At 41.2% G+C, this 23,496-nt stretch overlaps 1 protein-coding gene across 5 annotated transcripts in view; it reads right to left on the bottom strand.

Annotated features, from left to right (window-relative positions):
* Positions 1–23,496, bottom strand: part of LOC119462347 (oxysterol-binding protein-related protein 6-like) — a 131,900-nt gene that overhangs the window by 24,106 nt on the left and 84,298 nt on the right. For 4 of the 5 annotated variants that reach the window (XM_037723697.2, XM_049667632.1, XM_037723692.2 and 1 more), the window contains exons 7-18: positions 16,169–16,303; positions 13,751–13,845; positions 12,861–13,109; positions 10,000–10,183; positions 9,779–9,918; positions 9,581–9,697; positions 8,577–8,939; positions 6,079–6,153; positions 1,866–2,003; positions 1,112–1,175; positions 887–965; positions 679–820 (exon numbers count right to left, since the gene is read on the bottom strand). In XM_037723697.2, the coding sequence (XP_037579625.1) occupies positions 679–820; positions 887–965; positions 1,112–1,175; positions 1,866–2,003; positions 6,079–6,153; positions 8,577–8,939; positions 9,581–9,697; positions 9,779–9,918; positions 10,000–10,183; positions 12,861–13,109; positions 13,751–13,845; positions 16,169–16,303 (1,781 nt within the window). The remainder of the gene's footprint in view (positions 1–678; positions 821–886; positions 966–1,111; positions 1,176–1,865; positions 2,004–6,078; positions 6,154–8,576; positions 8,940–9,580; positions 9,698–9,778; positions 9,919–9,999; positions 10,184–12,860; positions 13,110–13,750; positions 13,846–16,168; positions 16,304–23,496) is intronic. The other variant, XM_037723709.2, reaches the window with a different exon arrangement.

Raw genomic sequence — 23,496 nt, 5'->3', positions numbered from 1 at the left:
ACCTGTAAAGTAAAAACATGAAGGGTGTTTGTAGAGGCAAGACAGGTAAAAAAAAGGCAAATTTTCCTCCTCTGTGGCACCCAGACGTTTAAATAACACATGATGTTTGACATCAAGAGTGATGTTTCGACGTCCAGGGTGACCTATTGACATCATTTTGTAGTGGCCATTTTGTTTGTTGCCATGTAAGAACACGCTAACACAGTCATTATTTCTCTTGTAGTCGTGGTGCTGGTACTACTTTTCTGCAAAAATGAGAAAAGTGCTTTCCCTGAAACACAAATCCAAGATGACTAAACAATTAGCAGACGGCTACAAGAAGGAAATGGCTGCTGGCAGGTACGAGATATCACTGAGTACGCTTTCAACGATTTTGAAGTCAATCAATGAACATGCCTATGACAAAAGAAGAATCCGGGTTAGCTGCACTGAGTCATAGCTGTCGCAATCAGCCCCATCACAAAAGCTCTTTCTCTATCAACATTATTTGCTAAAGAAGCACATAAAAAATAAGTATTGTCAATTAGTGCTCGAACTGCTGCACAAACAAATAAGTGGAAAAGACAGAGACGCACATCTATGCGAGAGTGTTAACAACACCTGTGCCAATATGCTGCCTATGCTAATGCTTAACTGTGATATGTTATGCAAGTTAAAAAATGAAGCAAGAAACTGCACCTTTACAAAAGTCAACTTGCAGGTCACATCATGGGTCAGGTCTCGGATTGTCATTTCCCCATACTGATCCACCCACCGCTGGCCACTAAAGATGTTGTGCACACATGTGGTCACCTTATTCCATTGGTAGTGACTTCCAGAGCTAAACAACCGAAGAATAAAGAAAAATTAGTGCAAAGGATGCAAAAAAGTGTGAGCAACACTGTACCTCAACAACTCGAGGTGAACAGAGCCCACTGGGAGGATCTCCATAGACTTTCCCCAAAATTTGGTTTTGATCCTAACATCTGTGAGAGAACAAAAAGAAAAGAAAGAAAGATGATGTAAATTGAAGAAAGGCTAACCAGTCAAGCAAAATGACATGCTAAAAAAATTAACAATAATAATAACAATAATAATATTTAAAAAAATAAAGGCTGTCTGACAGATTTACCTTGCCAAAACTTGTAGTTCTTAGACTCTGCGTAGCAGGCAGAAACGGGTGGATGGTGGTTCACCTAAAACAAATCATTAATGGCATATAAGCACTGCGTCATTTTATTTTATTTTTATTTATTTATCAATACTGTAAGCCTTGAAAGGCTCATACAGGAGTGGACATACAAACAGTACAGGCATAGCGTTTTGTCATACTGTGGTTTGCAACAAGCTCAAAACACAAAGGCAATGGTTACAATCGCCGTGCCATGTAAGCAAGAAATAAATACAAGGAAACAAAAACAAACTATACAGTGCTTACGCCTTCAAAGGTGTAAGAAGCAGTTAATATCTTATTATTATTATTTTTTTTAATACTCCAACGCAGTAGGCCCCCATCTTTCATGACAAACTCTGTCAAGTGAAATTCCTTGATAAGCTGAACAGTCTGAGGACATTTATTCAGCTTCCCTGTTACGATGAACTTTTGACATGACATTAGTGTAACTAGGTGGGCTAGTTCAAACATGTATTTTGGAACAAACAGCACTAACCTCAGGACAAGGAATCAGAAGTGCCATGTCCTGCATCTTCTCATTCCTTGGTTTTAGTTTAATGATGTTTGTTCCCAAATTCTGATAAACAGAAATCCAAGGTACATCTTAAAGGAAGTGTAGTGTAATAAGTTCTGCTAGAAAAATATACTCATCAGGCTCTCCTACTACTATTCATTAAGGCAACAACAAGGGCATACAGAAAAAAATCATCACCTGCTCTGCAATGAAACGGAAACCCTTGTCCTCTCGAATGCATTCATAAGTTTCTCCGAGCAGTGGATTGAAAGGCTTGTGCCCAGCTCGATGATAGGATGAGCTGTAGCCAGAGACCGCAAATGCAGCTATGCACACCTAAAGCAGCAGCCAATGAAAGCAAGTAAATTTGTTTAAAATACAACCACAATCGCACCCCAACAAACCACACCTATGTGATTAATTATGCTCCTATCAAACATGCTGTCTTCGAAATACATACCTGGGTATACACATGACAATCACTATCACGGACAACACATATTGTCACTATATTGTCACCATATTGCCACCACCACCAGCTCTAATGCTGCACATACTTTTGCATATTCAAAATGTAACCTGAAAACTGCATCACTTGAAATAAGAAAAACTAGCATATCGATACCTGCCAACCTAAAGACCTTCAAATTCGTAAACTCGGGACCAGAGGGGGGGGGGGGGGCACAGGAATTCTGCCGAGCAGTACGACTTCAAACACACTTGGAAGTACTGACACAGCGAGTCTAGTGCTGACGAAGCTTCGAGCACGCCTTCACACTTCACAGCCGCTATGGCTATGAAACACCAGAGTGCCGGATTCGCACTGCACTGGATTCAGCAGCTCGTCACACACATAAAAAAGCGAGGACAACAAAACAGGGCTTACTCGCGAAAAAAGCCTAGCGAAGGCAACACGCAAGACGACAGGCCACAGCCTCCTATACAGAAACTGTGGCTGCTACATTGACCCGAAATCGCCGTCGTCTCTGGCACTTACGTAGGGTGGGTCTCTTATGTTGAGAGTAACGACAACCAGTGGCGGACGAAGGCAACGTCACAGAGTGAAAAATGTCCTTACTCTGCAGACAATAAAGGTTAGGCGCACACCCCTATCTCTCTGCGTGCCCCCTATGTAAGTGGCGCTCCCGCCCACGAGCAAGGGTGTGGCTTTATGAGGAATTTAAAAATTGTTTCACGAATAAAACCAATTTTCTGCAAAAATTGAGCCGACATTCGTAAAAATCATAAAACGGGTCCAAATTCGTACATTTTACGGAAAATTCGGAAGAGTTGGCCGGTATGCATACCTAACATTCGTACGTCCACAGGTGGAATCTGCATAATCTACCTGGCACCCTTACCAATCATATCTCACGTCTAACCTAGAAGCAGTACAAAAACGGGCTACTTGGTTTATAACGAATACTCTTGTGAAATCAGTGTAACCGCACAAAAGCTTACACTTTAATTACCATCACTTGCCTCCCACCAGATCATTTCTCATCTCTGCTTGCTTCACTCCTTTTTTGACCATCCGCACTCCAGGCATTCTTTGTTAAATCAACTCCTACATATGTCTTCCTGCTTAAAGGGACACTAAAAGCAAATACTAAGTCGACGTGGACTGTTTAAATACCTTTCCAGAAACCTCGAAACGCTTGTCTCGCGCAAAGAGAAGACTTAGTTTACGAGAAAATTGGATCTGAAGGGTCCAAATACCTTTATTGCAATTCAAATCACCCGCCATGCCAACCGAGGAGTGGTGACGTTGCATATGCCATTACCGCCCTTTGCTGCCGTTGGTAGTGAAACGGCGCCCGACAGATGGCGGCACGGTGCGGCGCTGCAGCTGATTTTGCTAAACCGGCGTAGACCAATCGGGCATTCCGCGACGTCGCATGGAAGTGGAATTCTCTGCTACTTGCAGTTAGTTCGAGGTTTGCGAGCCAGAAAAACAAGCGCAACACTACATGATAACAGAAAAACTGAAACGCGAAAGTGCGGGCGGCGCAGAGTCGAGCGAACACGAAACCTTTTGACCGCCCGCATCGTTGTCAACGGTGTAATGTCAGTTAGTTCTTTTTTGTAAAAGTGTAATAGAACCGGTGAAGTAGTATTTTCATCTTATAATACAGTACAATGATGTTTTTGTAATGAGTGGTTCAGTACTAGTGACAGAATTTAAATGAGGAGTGCCTTCGTCATCGGGCGAGTACTTGAATGTCCCGGGGGAGTCTCCAATTGTGTCCTGCATTTACCTCAATTTCTCTATTACTAAGGCTCATCTCACGATAATATTGACACTTTAGAGATACTCGAGCACTAATACATCACTTTAGCTTGACTTAGTATTTGCCTTTAGTGTCCCTTTAAACCACAGTCGTCCCATAGCATGCATTACCACTCGGACATCTGAATTAACTCTTCATTCTTCTTGGACGCAATAACCCACTGGAATAGCCACACAGAAAACAGTTTCGTGCACTGATCATAAATCATTCCAGGAAATGTTAACTAATCATCTTGCCTACTCTACTGAAACATTCTCTTCCCCTACTCCAACACACATTCTCTTTCTTGTCCCCTATAAGCATTTTTTTTTCTTCTTTGCCAGACACAATGTCTCACTTTCTGCAATTGTTTTTTTTTTTTTCCTTTTAATTTTTGATGTTATGTTCTGATATTGCCACGTGTCATTTCGGAAATGCATTGCAAGTGGATACGCCTTGCAAACTCACCAGCTACAATATGTAAATTGCAATATTCGCTGTAAAGTAATTAAGAAGTTAATTCGTAATTTTTTGAAGTTGGTTGAATATGTGTTTTGATTTCTCGTGCAAGTAATGTGCACTTCCCTGAATTTTCCAGCTCAAGGACTAGAATTGTTATTTGCAACAGGCGAGTTTCAAAAATTCTGAAAAACATAAAAATGATCACCCCATATACCGTACTTTCCTGTCTATGATTCGCACCTTTGTATAAGTCGCACCCCCCTACAAAACGGCAGTTTTTCTGAAAAAATACATACATAAGTCGCACCAGTGTATAAGACGCACCTATTCGTTCGGTAAGCGATTTTTAAAAAATGACAGGGACGTTTCACTTCGTGAACGCGGGTCACGCGCAAGCGTATGCGGGCTATTCCTATATAATTGGTATAGCAATGATATGGACACTCCAGGCACATTTCTGCCGTCGTGGTCGCCGTGATGTTCTGTATAAAGTCCAAGGGCGATAACATTGTCCCCGTGCGCTGTATGTTGTATGTGCGAGTAAAAGCGTGCGACAGTGAGACAGTGAGCCGAATTGCGCACAAGGAAGGAAAGAGAGAAGGCAGCACGGAAAGGAGCGGGGGGGGTGGCTTGTATTCTGGTAGCAACTGCGTAGTTTGCGCAGCGACTGCGCACCGTATCTTGAAAGCGATCTGCAGATATGACTTCGGGGTTGGTCGACTCATGTTCGGCCTGCCGTCGCTTGCATTGCTGCTCCGTCCTTCTCGCACGGTGCTCGGCAACTCAACATGCTCGGCAACTCGATCACTAGAACCCAGTACCTCCATAGCGCGCACAAAATCCGTAGCAACTGCCAGAGGGGGTCAACCCAGCACGCTTCGCGTGGTCATAGCATCCAATCCCATTTTGACAGCAGTTTCTCCGAAAAAAAAAAAAACACAAAAAAAAACGTATATAAGTCGCACCATTTTATAAGACGCACCAACGAAAAATTCGGGGGAAAAAATCCGACTTATACACTGGGAAATACGGTACTGTAGATGCCATGTTTTGCCAAATCCAAGCACTCTGAATTTTAAAACTTATACCCTCCACCACAAAAAATGTTGTGACGAAACTTACCAAGTCGACCTTAAATTTTATCAAGCTCCAAATGACTTCGGTCTCAGTATTCTCAGCTTCTCCGTATAAAAATGACAGCACCCGCTCGGACTTAGCAATATTGTTTTGTCTAATTCAAATTTAGCTGGCACCTTCCGCTTCGTTACTTTGATTTCACAGCCACGATGAAACAAAAAGAGAAGGAAGGGTAGTGCTTCATTTGAGAAAATACTTCATAAAAATCTACAAGAAAAAGATTCTTCAAGTTATTGTTTGTGAAAAAACGATCAAATTTTGTAATACTAGTTTACGAGAAGCCTGAGGCTGAGCACTTCAGCCAGCATGATTAAGTTAGATGAAATAAAATGGAAGTCAACAAAAGCAATAGTAATATGTAACTTGTTCTCATGAATATAACACCATTTCAAAAGATAAAAATTCTTTACTCTTACGAACTGGGAGCCACATGAAGTATTAGCCTACATAATTTCATGCAACCATATTAGACAAACAGATAGGACAAAATATCATTTGACTAACTCGCCCAAGTAACTCATGCAGCCCAATAACATACTCACCATTCGATCATAATGGTCTTCAGTTGCAGCTGCTTTATCTAACAGGTCACTGTATTCCAGTTCCTCACACAGTCTCTATAGAAAAAAAAAAAAAATTAAACCATAGGCTTCTTGCAATAAACAAGCATGCCTGCATGTAAAAATAGTAAAAGACACCCTATTCTGCTTTTTTCCATTGTATAAAAGCGCCACCTGACTACACTGTTATATTTATTTGCCATTCTGACTGCACTGATCAGAATGCACAAACTAATTTGCTAGTTCTGAAAAAATGGAGATACAAAGGACACAGACACCATATCCAACAGTTTTGCAAGAACGACATTACAAACAAGGATGCGCAATGACTGCCAAATTCAAAAGAAAAAGCTGTGTTGTTTATGCAGGAGATCTCAGCGCATCGATAAGTGATAAAGATGGCACATGACATACATAAGTACTTTTAACAGTGGTTTATGTTGTAAATGATTAGCCTTAACAAAAGTAATCCCCCTTATGTTGGACCTAAATATTTCAAACAGCAAAAATATCTCCTTCAAAATTCCGTGCTAATGTACCATCAAAGCATTATGGCCACCTATATGAAACTACCTACTTTCTTTCATTCTTTGTGATGGCCTTTGGAATTTGATATCTTTGAGCTTGATCGTAAGTAATTCATTATAATCATACACATACTGTCCCCCGAGTGTGCAATCTGGTAATACTGTTACATTTGCACAAAATAAGTTGATGAATTCTGGCTCATTTGATGCATAAAACAAAGTCAGCTGAAAAATAGCGCAACTTCTATGTTCAAGAGTATGCCCTCACTATGTGCTCAATGCAATGATGCAGACTCATTGTCATCTGCTGACCAGTGTTTACAAGCACTTGTTCTGGAACCATTCATAAGGTGTCTGCAAGTGCAGTGCATTGAACTTAAAATTATTGAAAGTGAGTGAGCACAATTCAGCAGGAAAAGCTGCAAGACAAAAGCTATCATGTCAGTAAGTAGCATCGTTTTTGAAAATTCAGAAGCAGTTAATGGAGCACTCAGTAGGGACTAATGGTTCTAAATTATGATCAACTGCTTCAATGCAATAGGTAAACAGTTATTTATATTTAGTTATTCAGCTAATGAGAGTGTCACTGCCTCTCATAACGGTCACTGCCCATCACAACGGTTTGCTTTGTTCAAATATCAGCACTGTCAGTACAAACAGATTGTCATTCATGGCTTAGTGGTATGGAGGCCTTAAAAAGTACAAAGAAAATATGGACTGAAAGCATGCATTGTGCTAAGAAATCTGCCACACACATCAGGCCAATGAGCGCATAAAAAGCAGATGACACAGCCTGCTCCTTGGCACTCAGTTAAAAGGAATGTTCAACACACTTCGAGCACTGCATACATACTTCACAGACACTACATGAACTCTCCTCAGCCATGTGCCATGAACAATGTTAAATTAAAAAGCCAACCATTTCTGTGTGCCTCTGATGAAATGCTTTAAACAGCCCTAGCCAGTTGGCACAAAGACCTGCAGTGTTTTACACCAGCTATTTTAGGGAAGACTGCAACTGATCATTAAACACAGTGCAGCAGAGATTAAGGGACAATTTATTCTGCAACACATAATCTGCAACAGCAGAAGTCAGGATCAATGCGACAACCACAAATGGTTGGTATTTCATTAAAAGTGACTAACTTTCTAATCACCAAAAGGGGGCACATTATTGCAAAATTGAAGCCAGCCATTATCAATTAGGGCATGCACATTGCTGCAAATCTTGTGCCTTGCACCAGTTTTGAGAAATATGTATGCAAAATGTGTGGCAAAATACATTGCTGCATTTTTCTGCACTGCAGGAAAATGCAGTGCAGGAAAATGCAGTGCAGAAAAATTACTACATTGAAAAATTGTTGATACGATCTTCACGGGAACCGGAAAATAAAGCATATCATCCGAAAATCCTATCATCCAACATATTATCCAACCAAATCATATTATCGGGGAAAAAAAAGAAACTTATCCCGAAAAACATATTATGCAGAATAGTATCAACGAGGTTCCACTGTAGAACTGCACTGGATTAACGAAATGTATAATGGAAAAGCAGTGCCCATGCAGATTACAGCTACCACAAGTAACCTGTTAAAGGGCGCTACTTACTATGAGCATAGATAATTTAATTTACAATCTGACAGCCTCACCACCTTACAGAGGTGTAAGCAACTCAACAAATACTCCAAATGACTGGACTAGCGGCACAAATTGAAGTGCAAACAAATCACAGCAGACTAAAATGTGTCTTTACATTTGCAACGTGTGTGATACTGGCATAATTTATTCTTGGATATGGAGCTGTGGGGCTACAATATGTCTAGTGACCAGATGCAAAGAATTCACACTTTCAAGTTATTCTGGTCTACTTTTCCCTGCTTGCATTTCAATTTATACTGAGAGTCCATGAGTAAATTCATTTATAATGATGTTTTTCAAGAAAAGCCTTACTTGTAACATGTTTAGGGGCTCGTTGATGGTCACCGGCATGCTCACTTTGGACAAATCTTTGCCAATGTTTTTACACAATAAGTTCCACAGGCTTGTATCACCTGCATCAGGTTTGGGAGCTGGCAGCTTTGAACGGCGCCCCTGAGACAGTGGCGGGCGGTCTCTGAGGTTGCCCTCAGCACCGGGTGCATATTCAGTGCCGTCATCAGACACCTCGCTGCAAAAGCTGCCTTCCTCCTCTTCTTCTTCCTCTGAAGAAGAGCTGCTCAGTGACAACTTTTCAGCTGCATCAAAGAACTCCGATGTTGACAGTGCAGACGAGCTCTCGTGTGACACCGACTGCTGCACAGGTTGATGCACAAGCTGAGGTGAGACATGTGCAAGGTCAGTTAATGTCAAGTTTTCCTGCCAACGGTTCTGCTCAATGGACTAGCTGAACGTTCACACCGAAGCACATGGCTGATGAATGACAGACGCTCTTTTCCACATGATGCCCAGGGCTATATTTCACCTGCCACCCTTTGTACAGCAAGGAAAAGTATGGCACTTAAACCACTTCATGATTTTTTTTTTTTTTTTTTCAAATTACTGAGTGAAATTTTATCAAAAGCATGACTCAGCCTTCAGCTTCTTTTAGTGTGGACCATTTTGCACCTCTTACCCCAGCCAAAATAATATCACCACAATAGTGAACAAGCAATATAAACATAGCCTGAATGACAAAAACATACATTTGCCTCACTTTTAACTCCACGCTGTCTCCAATGGCATCCCCAATGTTCTAAAGCTCAAGAGGGCAAGTATGAGTTAATGCTTTCCAGAGTTTTCGCATACTCGGGATGCAACAATAATACTCATTACAGAGGTTGGCATGGTCTTAGGTGACACAGTGAGCAAGCTCCAAGTTACTGACAAAAGCTGTGCACAGAATTTGGCAAGAAGTAGGAGATAAATAGCGAGCGCTGCATTAATGTTATGTCACTTGGCAAGTGAACAAAGCTCACCGTTGGCTCATCAAAACTTTCTGCAGCAGATCCATCAGGTGCTGGGAAAGCTGATGGATCAGTCTCTTCATGGATCTTCTTAAGGCAGGTTCGAAGCTCATAGTTCTGCTGAACCGCCTGGAACAAAATATTACATGACGTCTAACCTAAATTAAAAGAATGTGCAGAAAGAAAAAGAAAGTAAGCAACTGTGTCCACCTGTGTCAGTGCATTCTTAAGGTTTGCAATCAATGCAACATTGCTGCCACAGCTGGCAGCGCTCTCCGACTCCAAATGCTGCTTGAGGCGCTCCCGCTCGGTTTGTAAGCTGCGTAGCATGGTTCGCAGGCCCGAATGCACTACATGAAAAATAAAACCAGCAAAGTTTACAATCGTATGGTTCATAGCACTGTATATCATGCAAGGGGAACTGTACACACCTTCCTTAGCCAGAGAGAGAAACTGCTCCATGTGCTTGAAGACACCCGTAGTGTCGTATGAACAGTATGCAGCCAGAGCAGTGCTGTCGGGCACAGGGCCAACCAGTGTCCCATCTGATGCCAATGAAGGGTGTGAACAACTCAGGTAGCCCATGTCCCGAATTGAAAGCATTGCAGGTCCATCCTAGAATTTAAAAAAACATTTGTGCAGTTAATTTTTACACACAGAACAGTGGCAGAGGGTCCTACACATCCCTTATTCACAACCAATCCATGATTACCATTTCTTTTTTAGCTATAATGCGCACGCGTCTAACTTACCAGTTTAACTGAACAACACAGACCAAAAGACATCCACCATGGAAAAAATTTGGCAGATCAGTTGAAACTGAAGCGTGTACTTCTAACATTTTCAGACTCAAAATACAAACTTGCAAGGAAGCACCTGCAAATTTGATATATTGTATTATATCTTGATATACAGTGTTTTGATATTTCACTAGTACTAAAACACAAGTGACACTGAGGTTTTTAAAGTTTTCTCAATGAACTTACTTTACCAGAAGAAACACTGATTAGCTGTTGTGCAAATTTTCTAGCATCATGAGCTCGCCTGTCCACTGTTCAGTATGCAAGGGCCAACATGCACTACACTGGTTGATGAATATGCATTTCTTCATCCTGTTCCTCAAGGGGTTGTTGGCATGGCACTGCTTGGTGCACAGCCACGGCATGAGAAATTGCACATGGTACACACCATAGTGGAAGGTAAAAAAAAAATGCCTTTTCTTTCTTTTTCTTTCATGACAGGTGCAATAGAGGCCTGTTCCACACAGAAAAGCCAACTTACAGAGCGTGTGAATAAAATTTTCCCTCCATGAAGCCATACGTTTCACAAGCAATGTATTCTCACTGAAGCTTCACTATGTGCACAAATTGTTCTACATCAGGTATATAATAGAATTTAACAAGGCTCGATGTGCCCAGGTTCGACATTATTTCCTCTCAATTGCTGCAGTATAAAACAACCAATGCAGCCACCATTCATGAAAGAACAAAAGTAGCAAACTACTTTTTTCCACCCACATAATCACAATGGTGTGTAAATTAATTTTTGGGTATCAATGCGACTGAAAAAATAATGCGCAGCATACAACACTGCTTCCTCAAAGACTGCGACATGCAATCTGCTGCATGAACAGCGCAGATGTTTCATCCTCCCCCAACCCTCCAGCCCCTTTTCCAAGATGATTTCAGGATTAAATCTAAGTAATGTCTTGGAACGAGGCAACTTTTTTTCAGCCATAAGCAGTTTTTATGATTTGGAAAGAACATCCTTTTTGTGTGACTCCTCTTAAATTGTTTACAGATCCAGAAGCAAGAGCAAATTAACTATAGACTATCATCTGTGTCTCCCTTTATGTTTATGCACATGTGTTTGTACAAGCCGCATGCACTCAAATGACAGTGTGAAAGGGGTCAAAAGGCGTCACATCAAGTGCCACAAAAAACTGAGAAAGTCACATGTATCCCCTCGCAGAGATTACAGTGCATCAGTGACCATAGGCCATAGTACATTGCATGCACCATCGATGCTCATGCAACCAGCCCATTGTTGTGCAAAAAGGTTTGTGTTCCAATATGAAGTTCCACCAAAGTGCACATCAAATAGAACAAGTTATTTTATGAGAGAAAGGTGTTTCCTCCCTTGGCCTTCAACCCATATCCTATGAGCAGTAATCACATATGCGTCCACATCGAAATTGTTTGTAGGCATGCGAATTAACAATCATTAGGAAAGTGCACAGGCTCTAAATTGAATTAATTTCTTCAACTTCTTTTATTTACTGTCTGATTTACATTTTTTCACTGATGACCACTGCTTTCTAGCATATCTACAGCAATGCACTGAAAGACATTCTTTATTTAAAGGAAATGTAAACACCAAGAACATCGGCTGACTTTTTGTAAATGAGAAAGCCACTGCAAATGCAAGATCTGCACTAGCTTACAAAACTACTTTTACTAAAGTGACATGTCGTCTTTAACAATAGCTTTAAAATGCTCCAGGTAAACTTAAATATCAATGAAAATAATATCAAAGAGAAAAAAATTTACAGCAGTAGCCAAAGCGCGTACACACACTGTCATGTGCATCACTTTCTATTTGCCCTTTGAAGCCACCAGCAATCGGCCCTTGCTTCCCATCACTTATACAATAAGCAACATGCATTTACTCATTGCCTGCCTCTTTAACGGGACACTGAAGAGAAACACCAAATCAGTTTAGAGAGACAAAATATTACAAAGTATTCTTTCAAAACTGCATTTTCATTAATTTCATGGTAAGAGGTTGATTACTAGAAAAGAAAATGAAAACCAAAGTACCATTTTTAAAATTTGGTGCCGGAACCTAAGCACTGGTACATCAGGCTGACGTTATGGATTACAAGGTATCTTTTTCCAAATTTAGGTTGAGGCACCACAAAAGTTCTAGAAATTTGCCAAGTTCAATCGTTGGCTCCTTTAAAATACAATCTAGTCCATCTTTGCTGATAAAAATTTAACCAGGCCCAATCAGATGCCATCAAATTTCTATGACGTTATGTCTAGCTGGTGCGGGAACTTCAAGATGGCATCATCCTCCATCTTATCAAGCCTCCTCTCACAGTAAGAGTGGCCTCTAGAAAGGTATTTACAAACATAGCTCAACTTATTTTTGTCTTTGATGTCCCTTTAACCTAAGACATACTAATTTCTCCCCAAAACATTTTTGCAAATAAAGTCAAGTCAGAAGCATGGTCACTTTGTAATTATGGATTGCTACGAAGTCGGTATGAAGGATTAACAATGTTTCTTACCGACTTTTCAGAGCGATTTGCTTCCGTCAGGTTGTCCATGCTGGCAAAAATATCATTAGTGCCAGCTGCATCCTGTGACACTGTTATTTCCACATTGAGTGGTGGCTTCCCGCTGCTGCTGCTCCCACTGCTGCCCCCTTTGCTTGCAACACCTGGCTCAGAGTCCTTTTTGCCTCTTCGAATGCGCTTCAGGTGGAACCGCTTGCGATCTTTCTTCTGACCTCCAACTACATGCTCCATCTCAGGGATCTGGAAATATGGGAAGACAAAGGTACATCTGAATAATTTCTCTCTCATTCTCTTTCCAGTTTTTTTTTTTTTCTTTCTTTCTTTTCTTTTCCTTAGGCAGCAAGCCTTCGGAAAACTCTAGGAATACCGGTCTTGGTTGTTCCTGGCCATATGTCAAGCTTCAGAGTCAGACTGCTGTAAATCTGACGCGCTACACAATAATCACTGCCCTAGTATCCTGTTTTTAAGAATATATGTGTTTATACTTTTAACCTTTCAGTGCATGTATAACTTCATAAAGTATACCATATGTGACGACACATGCCTTTGCAGCTAAATAAATTAAATCCACTTCACCACTGAGAGCACAGGGACGGCTGAACTTTTAATAGTGAAGGCACTGCTGAGGTGAGCAACTTGGTTGGCTATACTTAGATGAAAATGAAACATACGAACACCATTTGATAACGACGCACAAGCATTTTGGGTTGAGATATTGTTACTACATAACCACTATCGTACTGAGACTAGATCCATTCCATACTGTAGTCATGAAGTAAGTGATCAAGCAGGATTATGCATTTCATATTTTCAAATTTATAGCAGCACTTACTGCTACATACACTACTTTCACTTCCCTTGGCATTAAAGCAAAAACTCACCTCAAGGTAATTTGAAGACATTGCGCCTGGACTGTTTTCAATCAGCTGCAGTAGATTCGATAAATGGAACAGCTTCTCTTGGAGCATTGAAGCATCTAGAATGGCAAGACACAGACAAAACAAGATTTGCTGCATCAAAAACGCTACTCAGACATCTCCAATCTGCTACCTGCCTATGGTCCCAACATACTATGGCCCCATTAAGCTTTGGGTTGTTTGGGAATGGGAATGACAAATTGGAATATGCTCATTCATTTTACTTCATTCATTTCATTTATTTCTGAAAGTGCCCAAGCACACCTCTATGCCTTAGTACTGGTACAAGTGCACCTCATAATATGGCAAATAGTAAACATATTCACAAACACTAGCAATAACATGTATGCAAGATGCAAATCAGCTCACAGAAAAAATAACAACAAGCTCACAGAAAAAAGAACAGAAAAATGTAGGACAACTCTGGTTAACCAATAGAAGACAGCTGGAAGCTGTTAATTTATTTTTCACATTAATGCAACAATGCTGAACTTTTAAGTATACTTCAATTCATGCCTCTTTAACTGTGCTATTTTATTTGCACAACTCTAAAAGCCACAGCCCTCACAGAGTATGTGACTGCTGCAGTTAAAGAGAAGGATGTCCCACATCTGTCACCTCAGCCGTGAGCGGATCTGGCTAACTCTCTCAGGCTAATTTTGTACACATACTACACAAGTACCCAAGAAAGTTGATGCAGCGGTAGCTTAATTGGTAAAGCACAGCATACATAATGCGGAGCGTGTGGGTTCGGCTCCCACCTGCAGCAAGTTATCTTTTCATCACATTTCCCTTTAGCTTACACAATTAAATATAGAAAATTACATTTCAATTAAACTTAACAATAAATTTCCCCTATGCTTTCTTTGGCTTTATTGTCTATTGCTTATCTTGTCCCCAGCATCAAAATTATCAAATTAAAGGTGTTTCTACAACTGAATGTGCCTCTCACCAGGCCTCATTGGAAATTTTGGTTATACACTAGGAATTGTAAAGGGCCATGCAGGGAGCGCTTTCCCCCAAGAACTTTTTTTTTAAAAAAAGGGTAAAAGGTGAGACACAAACAAATAAATGTTGTAAAGCAGTGGTGCAAGGAGGTGAGCTACACACTCCACGCGGAGGCTCACTCCAGTTGGCTCGACCAGTGCTTGAGTGCAACATTCCTCTCCTGCCTTCTCCCATATCAGAGCCAAGAGACCACCTCTGTCCCTTGCAGTTCTGCGCACTCTGCATTTCATGAAAATCCTCGAGTTAATCCTGCAGCTGCTGGCCATTTGTCTGCTGCTGGTGGCATGCAGCATGGAATCACCATGTGTGTGTGACATCACCTTGCTGACAGCCAGAGTGCATCCTTCAAGAAGAAGAGCGTGTGGGCTTTTATTTTAATTTTCAGCTGTTTTTGTGGCGTACATCGGTATAATACTTTGCCAACAGAATTATCACCATGTGACCTATGCACCACAATTGTACATGTGCAATACCCCAACTTGGTGAGAGGCCCTTATAGGCTTAGGCTTTGCAAACAGACAAGCGCGATGCATAGATCTTGTGTAGACAATCCTGACTGCAGATGCACGTCATGAAAACAACTGAAATTTCAAATAAGAGCATGCACAACCTTCCTCTCGAGGAAGCCCTGCTTCCAGCCAGAGAGTCAAGGTCAAGCGCAATAATGCCTATACATAAGAAACACTGCCTGCAACGTCATCAAGGTCAGCAAATCATCCAATGTGGAATGTGCAGTGCCACCACTGGAAGGACGCCACTCCTAGTGCTATGCAGCAAAGGAACAGAAAAAAAATGAGGTGGGGCGTGTGACGTGCACAATGGCGCAGTTCCTCGGGTTTGGTATGGCAGAAATCAGGGAAGGAATCTCACTTGTGGACGCTAGTCGAAGCTAGGGGGAATAGTGTGTCAGTTGGCTGTAAGGCTCACCTTTTGGCGGCATGGCAATGTGACCATTTCAGTTTCTTCCATCTTCTTCAATAAAGAACCAATTTGAAAAATTCATTTCAGTAAAATGCTCCCTAGCTGGAGCCTTACAACTTCCAGTATATAACCAAAATTTTCAGTGGGGCCTGGTGAAGGCCCTTTTGAGGGGAGACAAAATGCTAAATGTCACCATTTTTGGTCAGAAACTGGTGTGCTCTATAAAAGGTTTGGATATCCTTTGTCCCATGATCTGCATGGTTTGCCATCCTGAATGAAAACCAATTAGCCCAGCTTAGAACTCCCATGCAGCTGACATGGATAATACATAATGCCAGCATAACACACTAAATCATGCAATATATCTGCTCCACCATCCACACGAGCCATATAAACTTTGTGCCATGGCTGCTTTTGTAAACTAAACCATGCTCTTAAAGGAAAAAGAAGCACCTTTGTTCCCATGGTCAATAGCCGACGAGTCCAGGATCCAAGCAGCCACACGACTCTGCTGCTGGTTTAACGGGCTACGAACTAGACGAGAATTATCAAGCAGCATAGCTGAGGGCAAACTGCTGAGCTCGAATCCTGTAAAAAATAATAATAATAATAATAATAAGCTTTTTTGGAGGTCCAGACACCTAGCTACATGCTTCAGAGTAACTGATTGTGACCTATTTGGACCATCCTTGAACCATACATGGTCAAGCTGGGCTCACCCTTACCAAAAGCGCCACAATCCACTAAGCCAAGCTCAACGTCCCGATATATATATATATATAAATCTGCTCACAAAAAGCCAGGGACGAGTACAGACCCTTACACTGACTCCCACTCCATCTTGTGCCATCTGAGCCTACCCGTAAAGTGTATTGAGCACTAAGGAAAGATAACCAAGTCTTTATGGTCCAATTTTGACCATAAAACCCTCTCACACTTTTTTACTTTTTTTTGTCTTTAAAGGGTGACTTAGTAGGGAGTTTTACATTTTGTGCACCCTAACGGCTTTGGATACCCAAAGGGACCTTAGCGCACCCAAAGCGCCACGCCCTGTTTGCGTTTTCTTGTACCACTTTTGTTGTTCTCTTTTTTTTATATTTTTTCACATTCTTTTGAAAACCCGGCAGTTTGCATCCCCACACTTTGGGTGTGCAAAATCTAAAACTCCCTAATAATTCCCATAATAATAAAAAAAAGAAAAAGAAGAAAATGCAGAATTCATAACCACACATCTTATCAAGACATATCTCCCAAGAAAACCAATGCAACTACATCTTTCACATGTCAACATCACACAGAATTCCGCTGGTCCCATAGCATGTGTTCACTTATTTCACATTTCCCAAACACACATCAATCACCACAAGGTTGCGAGTCTATGCAACACCAGCCAGCCCCCCCCCCCCCCCCCCCCAGTGTTAGCAGTCTACAAATTCAGTCAGGAGCTTAGGACGATTGGAAGCTTACAGCACACATGCCACAGATGAATGGGCAGCTGCCCCTAATTCACATTGTGCATCATGTCTTCGAATAGTACACAATTTAATTCAAACCCCGCTTCATTCAATAAAATTCTTGGCCCCTATGCACTTCAAATAAACAAGGTTCCACCACACTAACACAGCTCCTGTGTATTCAGCTTTAATTTTATACACACTGTTTAAAAACATTTACAGATGGCTTTTATCAATATTTGTCACGTCAAGAACAAACAGAGTAACTGGTGAGACACTGAAAATAATTAAGTTTCACAATTAGGTGCACGCATAAGGAATATGGCAGCATATTTCAACAGTGCCAAAATGTTAGAAGCTATCAGCCTTTCTGAGAAAGCAGAGAGGAACACATTGACAAAAAAAATTATGAAGAATTATACAGAATGTAAGAACAAGTACTGACCTGTTAATCAGACAAAACTTATGTACCAAGTCCTAAATTGTGCCTTATTTGCTTTTCTCAGACAATATCAAGCTTCAACCTAGTTATGAGGAGCACTAACCTATGCTGTGAACTTTTACTGTGAACTTTTTGCCATCAGTGGGCTAAATATCAATTAAGAAAGCAACTATACCAATCTTAAAAAGCAACCTATCACATTGGCTGCTTTCAAGAAAACAATAAATGAAACAAGCCTTGAAAGTGCAGCTACACGATCAAAAACCACAGCACCCATACAGCGGTGTTGTAGAAGGTCAATGCCGCTCATCCACAATGGTTTAATGTCAAAAGATAAGGCTAGAAGAGGGAAAACTATTGGCAAAAGAGCAAATGAAGCTGTATATAGTTAAAATGCTGGCAACCTGTCTCAAAACGCCACCACCTCCTGGTGGCTGTCAGTAAAGGATTGCACTAAAAAAATGGGGCATAGGATTTTAAAAAATTTTCTTTTATTCCGCGAGTCTCTGGAGAGGATGCAATTCTCTTTCTGGAAATTCGCATTGAAGCCAGAGATTCATTTTTTTTTTAATTATGAACCTTCAGCTTAAATTCGTTACAGTGCATTGGCATGTATGCAGAGGCGGTAAACCAAGTGTGAATTGTGCAAGAGCCCGGCCCCCTCCTTGACAAAGGCAAACCTTCTAATACAGCTTCCAGAACTTATTTTCTAGTCTCACCTTTAAAGACAGATGCAGCTGCATGCAGGGTTGTGCAGTGAAGCCAAACTCTTGCCCATTTTGCAAGCGTATAGTGCAATTGCAGAACAGTGTCTTGTCCATATTTGTCTAAGCTTGCCTAACATACAGACTTCATAAGGCATTTTATTAATTTTAGCATATTCTAGATATTTAAAAAATAAATGCAGGCAAAATCCCCAGTGACATATGGTAAGCTGCATCGTTACTAGGTAAGTGTGAATACTTCATATAAAGCTCCAGTACTACTAGGCCGGAGTTTTATGCACAGTTGGCATGCAACTGTAGAACCTGCATCAATGCTTTAGGTCAGTTTCGTGTAAACCTATTTTTTGGGTTGGGCTCTGCAACAAGGCCTGTCAAGAAAACTATATACTTTCGATGCATATTGTAGTGATGCTATATACTACTAGTGTTCAAATGGAAAAAGCACATTTTGGACAGTCATTGTCCCCTACTCCCTCTCCCACTACTGTACAGGGTCTATGCAGGGCCTATGAAGTTTCCGCACCTATTGACCAGCTCATGAATGCTGAGGACCGTGACCCAAGTCACATGTTTTGCTATCAATAATAACACAACTGCTTTTTAAAAAGAACTATGGCACCTGATTTAGCCCATGTTCATGCCCACACCTACTGCATATCTAATAAAAAGAATTCAGAAAGAATACTTTCTAATTAATTGTTTTTCTTTGGTTTCCCTTTAATACTGCATGGGCCATATACACAGAACTTTTTTTTATATTAATCTTGAAACTAAAATCTATTGCAGACAATCACGTCACAAATGATTCAGTTGTTTAGACTGCAGAGATGCTGAAAACATTTTATAAAAGCAAACATCTTGTGCACTGACATGTACATTTGCTTGCATATCTTTAAGGTGGCAAATTTTCTTTTTACCAAGATTTAATTAAATGCTGACTTGCATTCTAGAGTACTAAGCTTCTAAGCACCGAAAAATTATTACACAATTTTCACAAAGCAGCTTATCTTCTAACAATGTTATCATAACATGTAGTTTCATTTATTGCTATCAACATGTCTAGCTTTACCTTAACTTTGGTATCACATCGGACTGGAGAAGCAGTAAAAGACAGATGAAAATGCACAAAGTAACACCCAAGTACTTACATGTACACAAACTGAAAGAAAACCATTGTTTTTAACATATACCTTAACAGCAAAGTGGAAACTACATTCACATGAACAACAATAGCACTGTATTAATGTGAGATTGCTTTAAAAATGAAACAATCACAACTTTATTGACATTGGTTGCTACATACGTTGATGCAAGCACCTGAAACATGTACAACAAAATATAAGCCAAAACAGCACTGTACCCAAAAAAACCACCTGAAGCTCCTACATTTTTTTTTAAGGACATGATGATCTATAATCTCCGAGTAAACCTAAAATTTGAAGTGCTTAGATCCTGCTCTCAAATGAACATTTTACATTCTACCACCAAAATATTAGGCCCCCCCCCCCCTTTTTTTTTTTGAGTAGATCAAACATTATAATGCTCTGGCAGCATAACAGACTAACCCCTTCCATGTTTCACACAAGCTCAGATCGTCAGCCCAGTCCTGCCATGAATTGCGATCAAGTAGGGCTCATCCTATCAGTTTCACGCACTGATCCCCGATGGTAGCATCATACCATGTCAGCAGTGTACACGAGGAGAAAGCTTTGGTGAGACACCACTGCTTTCTTTCCAGCCTTCAAACATGGCAATGCAGATGAGTGCAACATATGTGCCAAGCACATGAAAACGTGAAGCTATTGTAACGAGACACTGTGTCACAAGACACCATGGCTATGCACATCAGTAGTTCTAGAAATAATATACAACTTGCTCTTCATGTGCAGTTTTGTTCTTCTATTGAAGATCAGGATGACAATATTGCAAACACATGAGAAGACGGACAGATATTTTCCCCTACTCCCTCTCCCACAAATGACTCTCAACCTATGTGTAGGTTGCAAGTCATGTTCTACTAACTGTACTCACCATGCCTCACATTTCTGCGGCCTTTCTGGGCCATTGCCCTGATGATCCACCAAAGCATTTTCATGCACTGTTAATAACTAAATGATCTATTTGACTAAGAGTGAAAAAATCTGTCCATGTAAAAATGTAGATTTTAAAACCAAGGACCATGACTTATCACAAAAACATCCTCTGATTTTTTTTCAAGGAGACTTGTTCATTTTTGTATGCTCTCTTGCTCCTAGAGGTTGCACAGAAACCCAACTGGCACATGTATTGGAGTACTAAAATCTGTACCTACCAGTCCTCCCAAAACTATTAAATGGGTACTTTTCCTTTTTAACCTTAACATGCTTCACCTCATATGTTACAAGAGTAACACTGACTTGGGCTGCTATTTTGTAGCGATGCCTTTTTTGATGCTACTGCCTTTTCGTGTTTATTGCTCTTCGTCAGTGGTCAGAGCGATGCTACGCCCCTGTTATCAACAGGATCAACCACGAGACACCATTAGGCCATTAGACACCATAAGGCCAAGCAGTGGATGATAAGACTGTCACAGAATCAAGCGGAAGGCAACGCTACAAAAACCCGGCCTTGGAAACACACCCTTGAGCCAAAATCATGGGAGGTTAGCTATCTTCATTGCATCTGCTTCATAAGTTTCGAGCTGTTTACATAAACCTAGACCAAACACTTCTATATATGAAGGGCTTGTGTATTTTAAGGGGCACTTGAGCTGGCAACGAAAAATTCTACTAAGTAGGCAATATGCGGCATGACCGTTTCCTTACTTAGCAAAGGTGTATGTCAATCCACACTGCAAAGGGAAAGAATACTGATACAAAGGTGCAACAGAAAGTAAAAATGCCCGGCTGATGTTGATTGCGCCTCTTAAAAAGGAAGGTTGCTGCCTAATCAGGCAAACCACTACATGTTGACCTCGGTTGACCTAAATGCTAATCGTGAGGGAAACTGACATGTGGAACATTTATACAAAATAGATGGAGCATGCCTTTAGTTTTCCAGAAATTGCCCCTCCCCTGAAAAAGTGACGAGCACATTTGTAACACAGAGGCAAACAAGCTGCTCTACAGTGAAGAGCCAAGATGGTCATCACATTCATTCACACCATGCACAATGCTCATTCACTGCAGTTTAGAGACAGCAAGGGATGCACTATCACAAAGCTCTGAGAAGCATGGAACTATGCACTCACTACGAAACTCGAGAAGACAGAATAAATGCTGACCCGCGTGGGGATTTCTTGGACCCCCTTCTCCAGTTCATGCGTAATTTGGTCCTTTTGCCCGCGCGATCGCAGAGGACATGCCATTCCAGCCTTATTTTGGATAGCGAACATTCCCCACTGCCACTTGCGTCAGTGCAACGCAGAGCCGGCTGCTTTTACACGCTGCTCACATTAGGCCGTCTGCTGCTCATACAAACAGTGCCCAAGGAGCAGGCCCCCCTCATCCTCTCTTCGGTATCTCTCTCCTTCAGCATCTGAGGTGCGCAGGCTCCTTCACCCACTAGATTAACCTTCAGTGCTCTTGGCTGTTGGTCATGCGGACCCGCTTGGTCCCGCGCCCCTCTGAGCAAGGTGGCCCCCTTTTGTGAGGCAAACCTTGCTCGGAAAAGCTTTACTGGCTGAGGGGACTTACCGAGAGCTTTTGCCCACAGCCCGAGACTGCCACCATAGTTCTGTTACGCTTGTACTGTACACTCTTTTTGTAAATAACAGGAAATAAACTCCGTTTAGTTTGTACCACAGCTGGCGTCACCGCTACGCCTTGCCAGCAAGTCAGCGAACCCACCACGGCACCCTTTAGCTTGTTTTGTGGAGTGGGGATGGGCTACGTGTCTGCTTATACCTTAGCTAGTCACTACCGGGCATGTTTGCCTGTACCCCCACACCCATTACCTAGTGATTTGCAAGCATCTGAACATATAACTCCAACAGATGCTCATTTATCACTTGACATAAATATAAGAAGCAAGCTTTTACACCTTCAGAACAAGAATTCATTGAGTGAATAAACGCTTGTGAAGTTCTTGGTTTCCTTCAATCTACACTATATTGACCACAAAGTTCCCTGGCAATGAACAACCAAACCAGGCACAAATTTGCTTCAAACCTTCCTCTATGTGAAAACAAATATGAATATGAGCATGCATAGTGACAGGAAAAAGCTCCAAAAATGTTGATTTTATGTTAAGACTTTGAGGTAGCTTGTTATTTAACTCCATGCTGCAATGTCTTCTGCACGTTGTGCGAGCTTGCCTAGACTGTGCATGCAAACAGCAATAAAGATCAACGTGTCGGCAAAGTACTATCACTATAGTATCCACATTTTCAACCAATCTTTCAGCCACAGATGAAAATCGGGCAATCTGAACATACAAACCTAAGGAGGAAATGTAATATTACTGCACCATACTTTCCCAGCAGCCAGTAATCTCCTTAGCACATTTTACTCAGGCATGCTCTTTATCACATCACTGCAACGTGGCAGCATGCAGAGGTCACATGCAGCCAGGTGCATAACTGGCAGTCTAAGTCATTTTGCACAAATTCAGTCACAAGATGTTTGCCAACACACAAACATTCTCTGGTTCGAAATGTAGGAACACAGATTGAACACATAGGCAGCTGGTCAACCACAAGGACTGCTCCTTCTGATAAGCTAACATCAGCTGAGAATGTGCATCTTTTCTGTGTCAACTGCCACTATTGATTGGCAGATAGCGCTGACAGGGCAGATGGGCAACTGCCGATGTGACTGCCTTCATAAAGCTTCTACTTCCCAAACTCAACCTAACTTTCAAGGTCTATGCTACCACAGAAGGGGTGTCAGCAAATCAAACTGACGAGTCGACTTTGCTATTAGACTTAGAAGCCAAATGCCACTCAGAAGAGAAGTTGCTGCAAAATCATGTATAGCAGTAATATTTTAATACATTTCTGGACTGCACATCAAATTATCAAGCAATCAAGCAAACTGCATGTGGGTATGCACGTTTGTATGTGTTTTTTTTCTTCAAGTAGGAACGCTAGAAAATAATAGCGAACATGAAAGTGGTTAAAAGAATGCTTTCAAGTCCTTGCTGACTGAACGCTTGCTTAAGTTTTACTTCGCATAAAAAACA

The sequence above is a fragment of the Dermacentor silvarum genome, chromosome 1, assembly GCF_013339745.2.
Source record: "Dermacentor silvarum isolate Dsil-2018 chromosome 1, BIME_Dsil_1.4, whole genome shotgun sequence".
NCBI lineage: Eukaryota > Metazoa > Arthropoda > Arachnida > Ixodida > Ixodidae > Dermacentor > Dermacentor silvarum.
The sequence above is the reverse complement of the archived record's forward strand: the minus strand, read 5'-3'. Positions and strand labels throughout refer to the sequence as shown.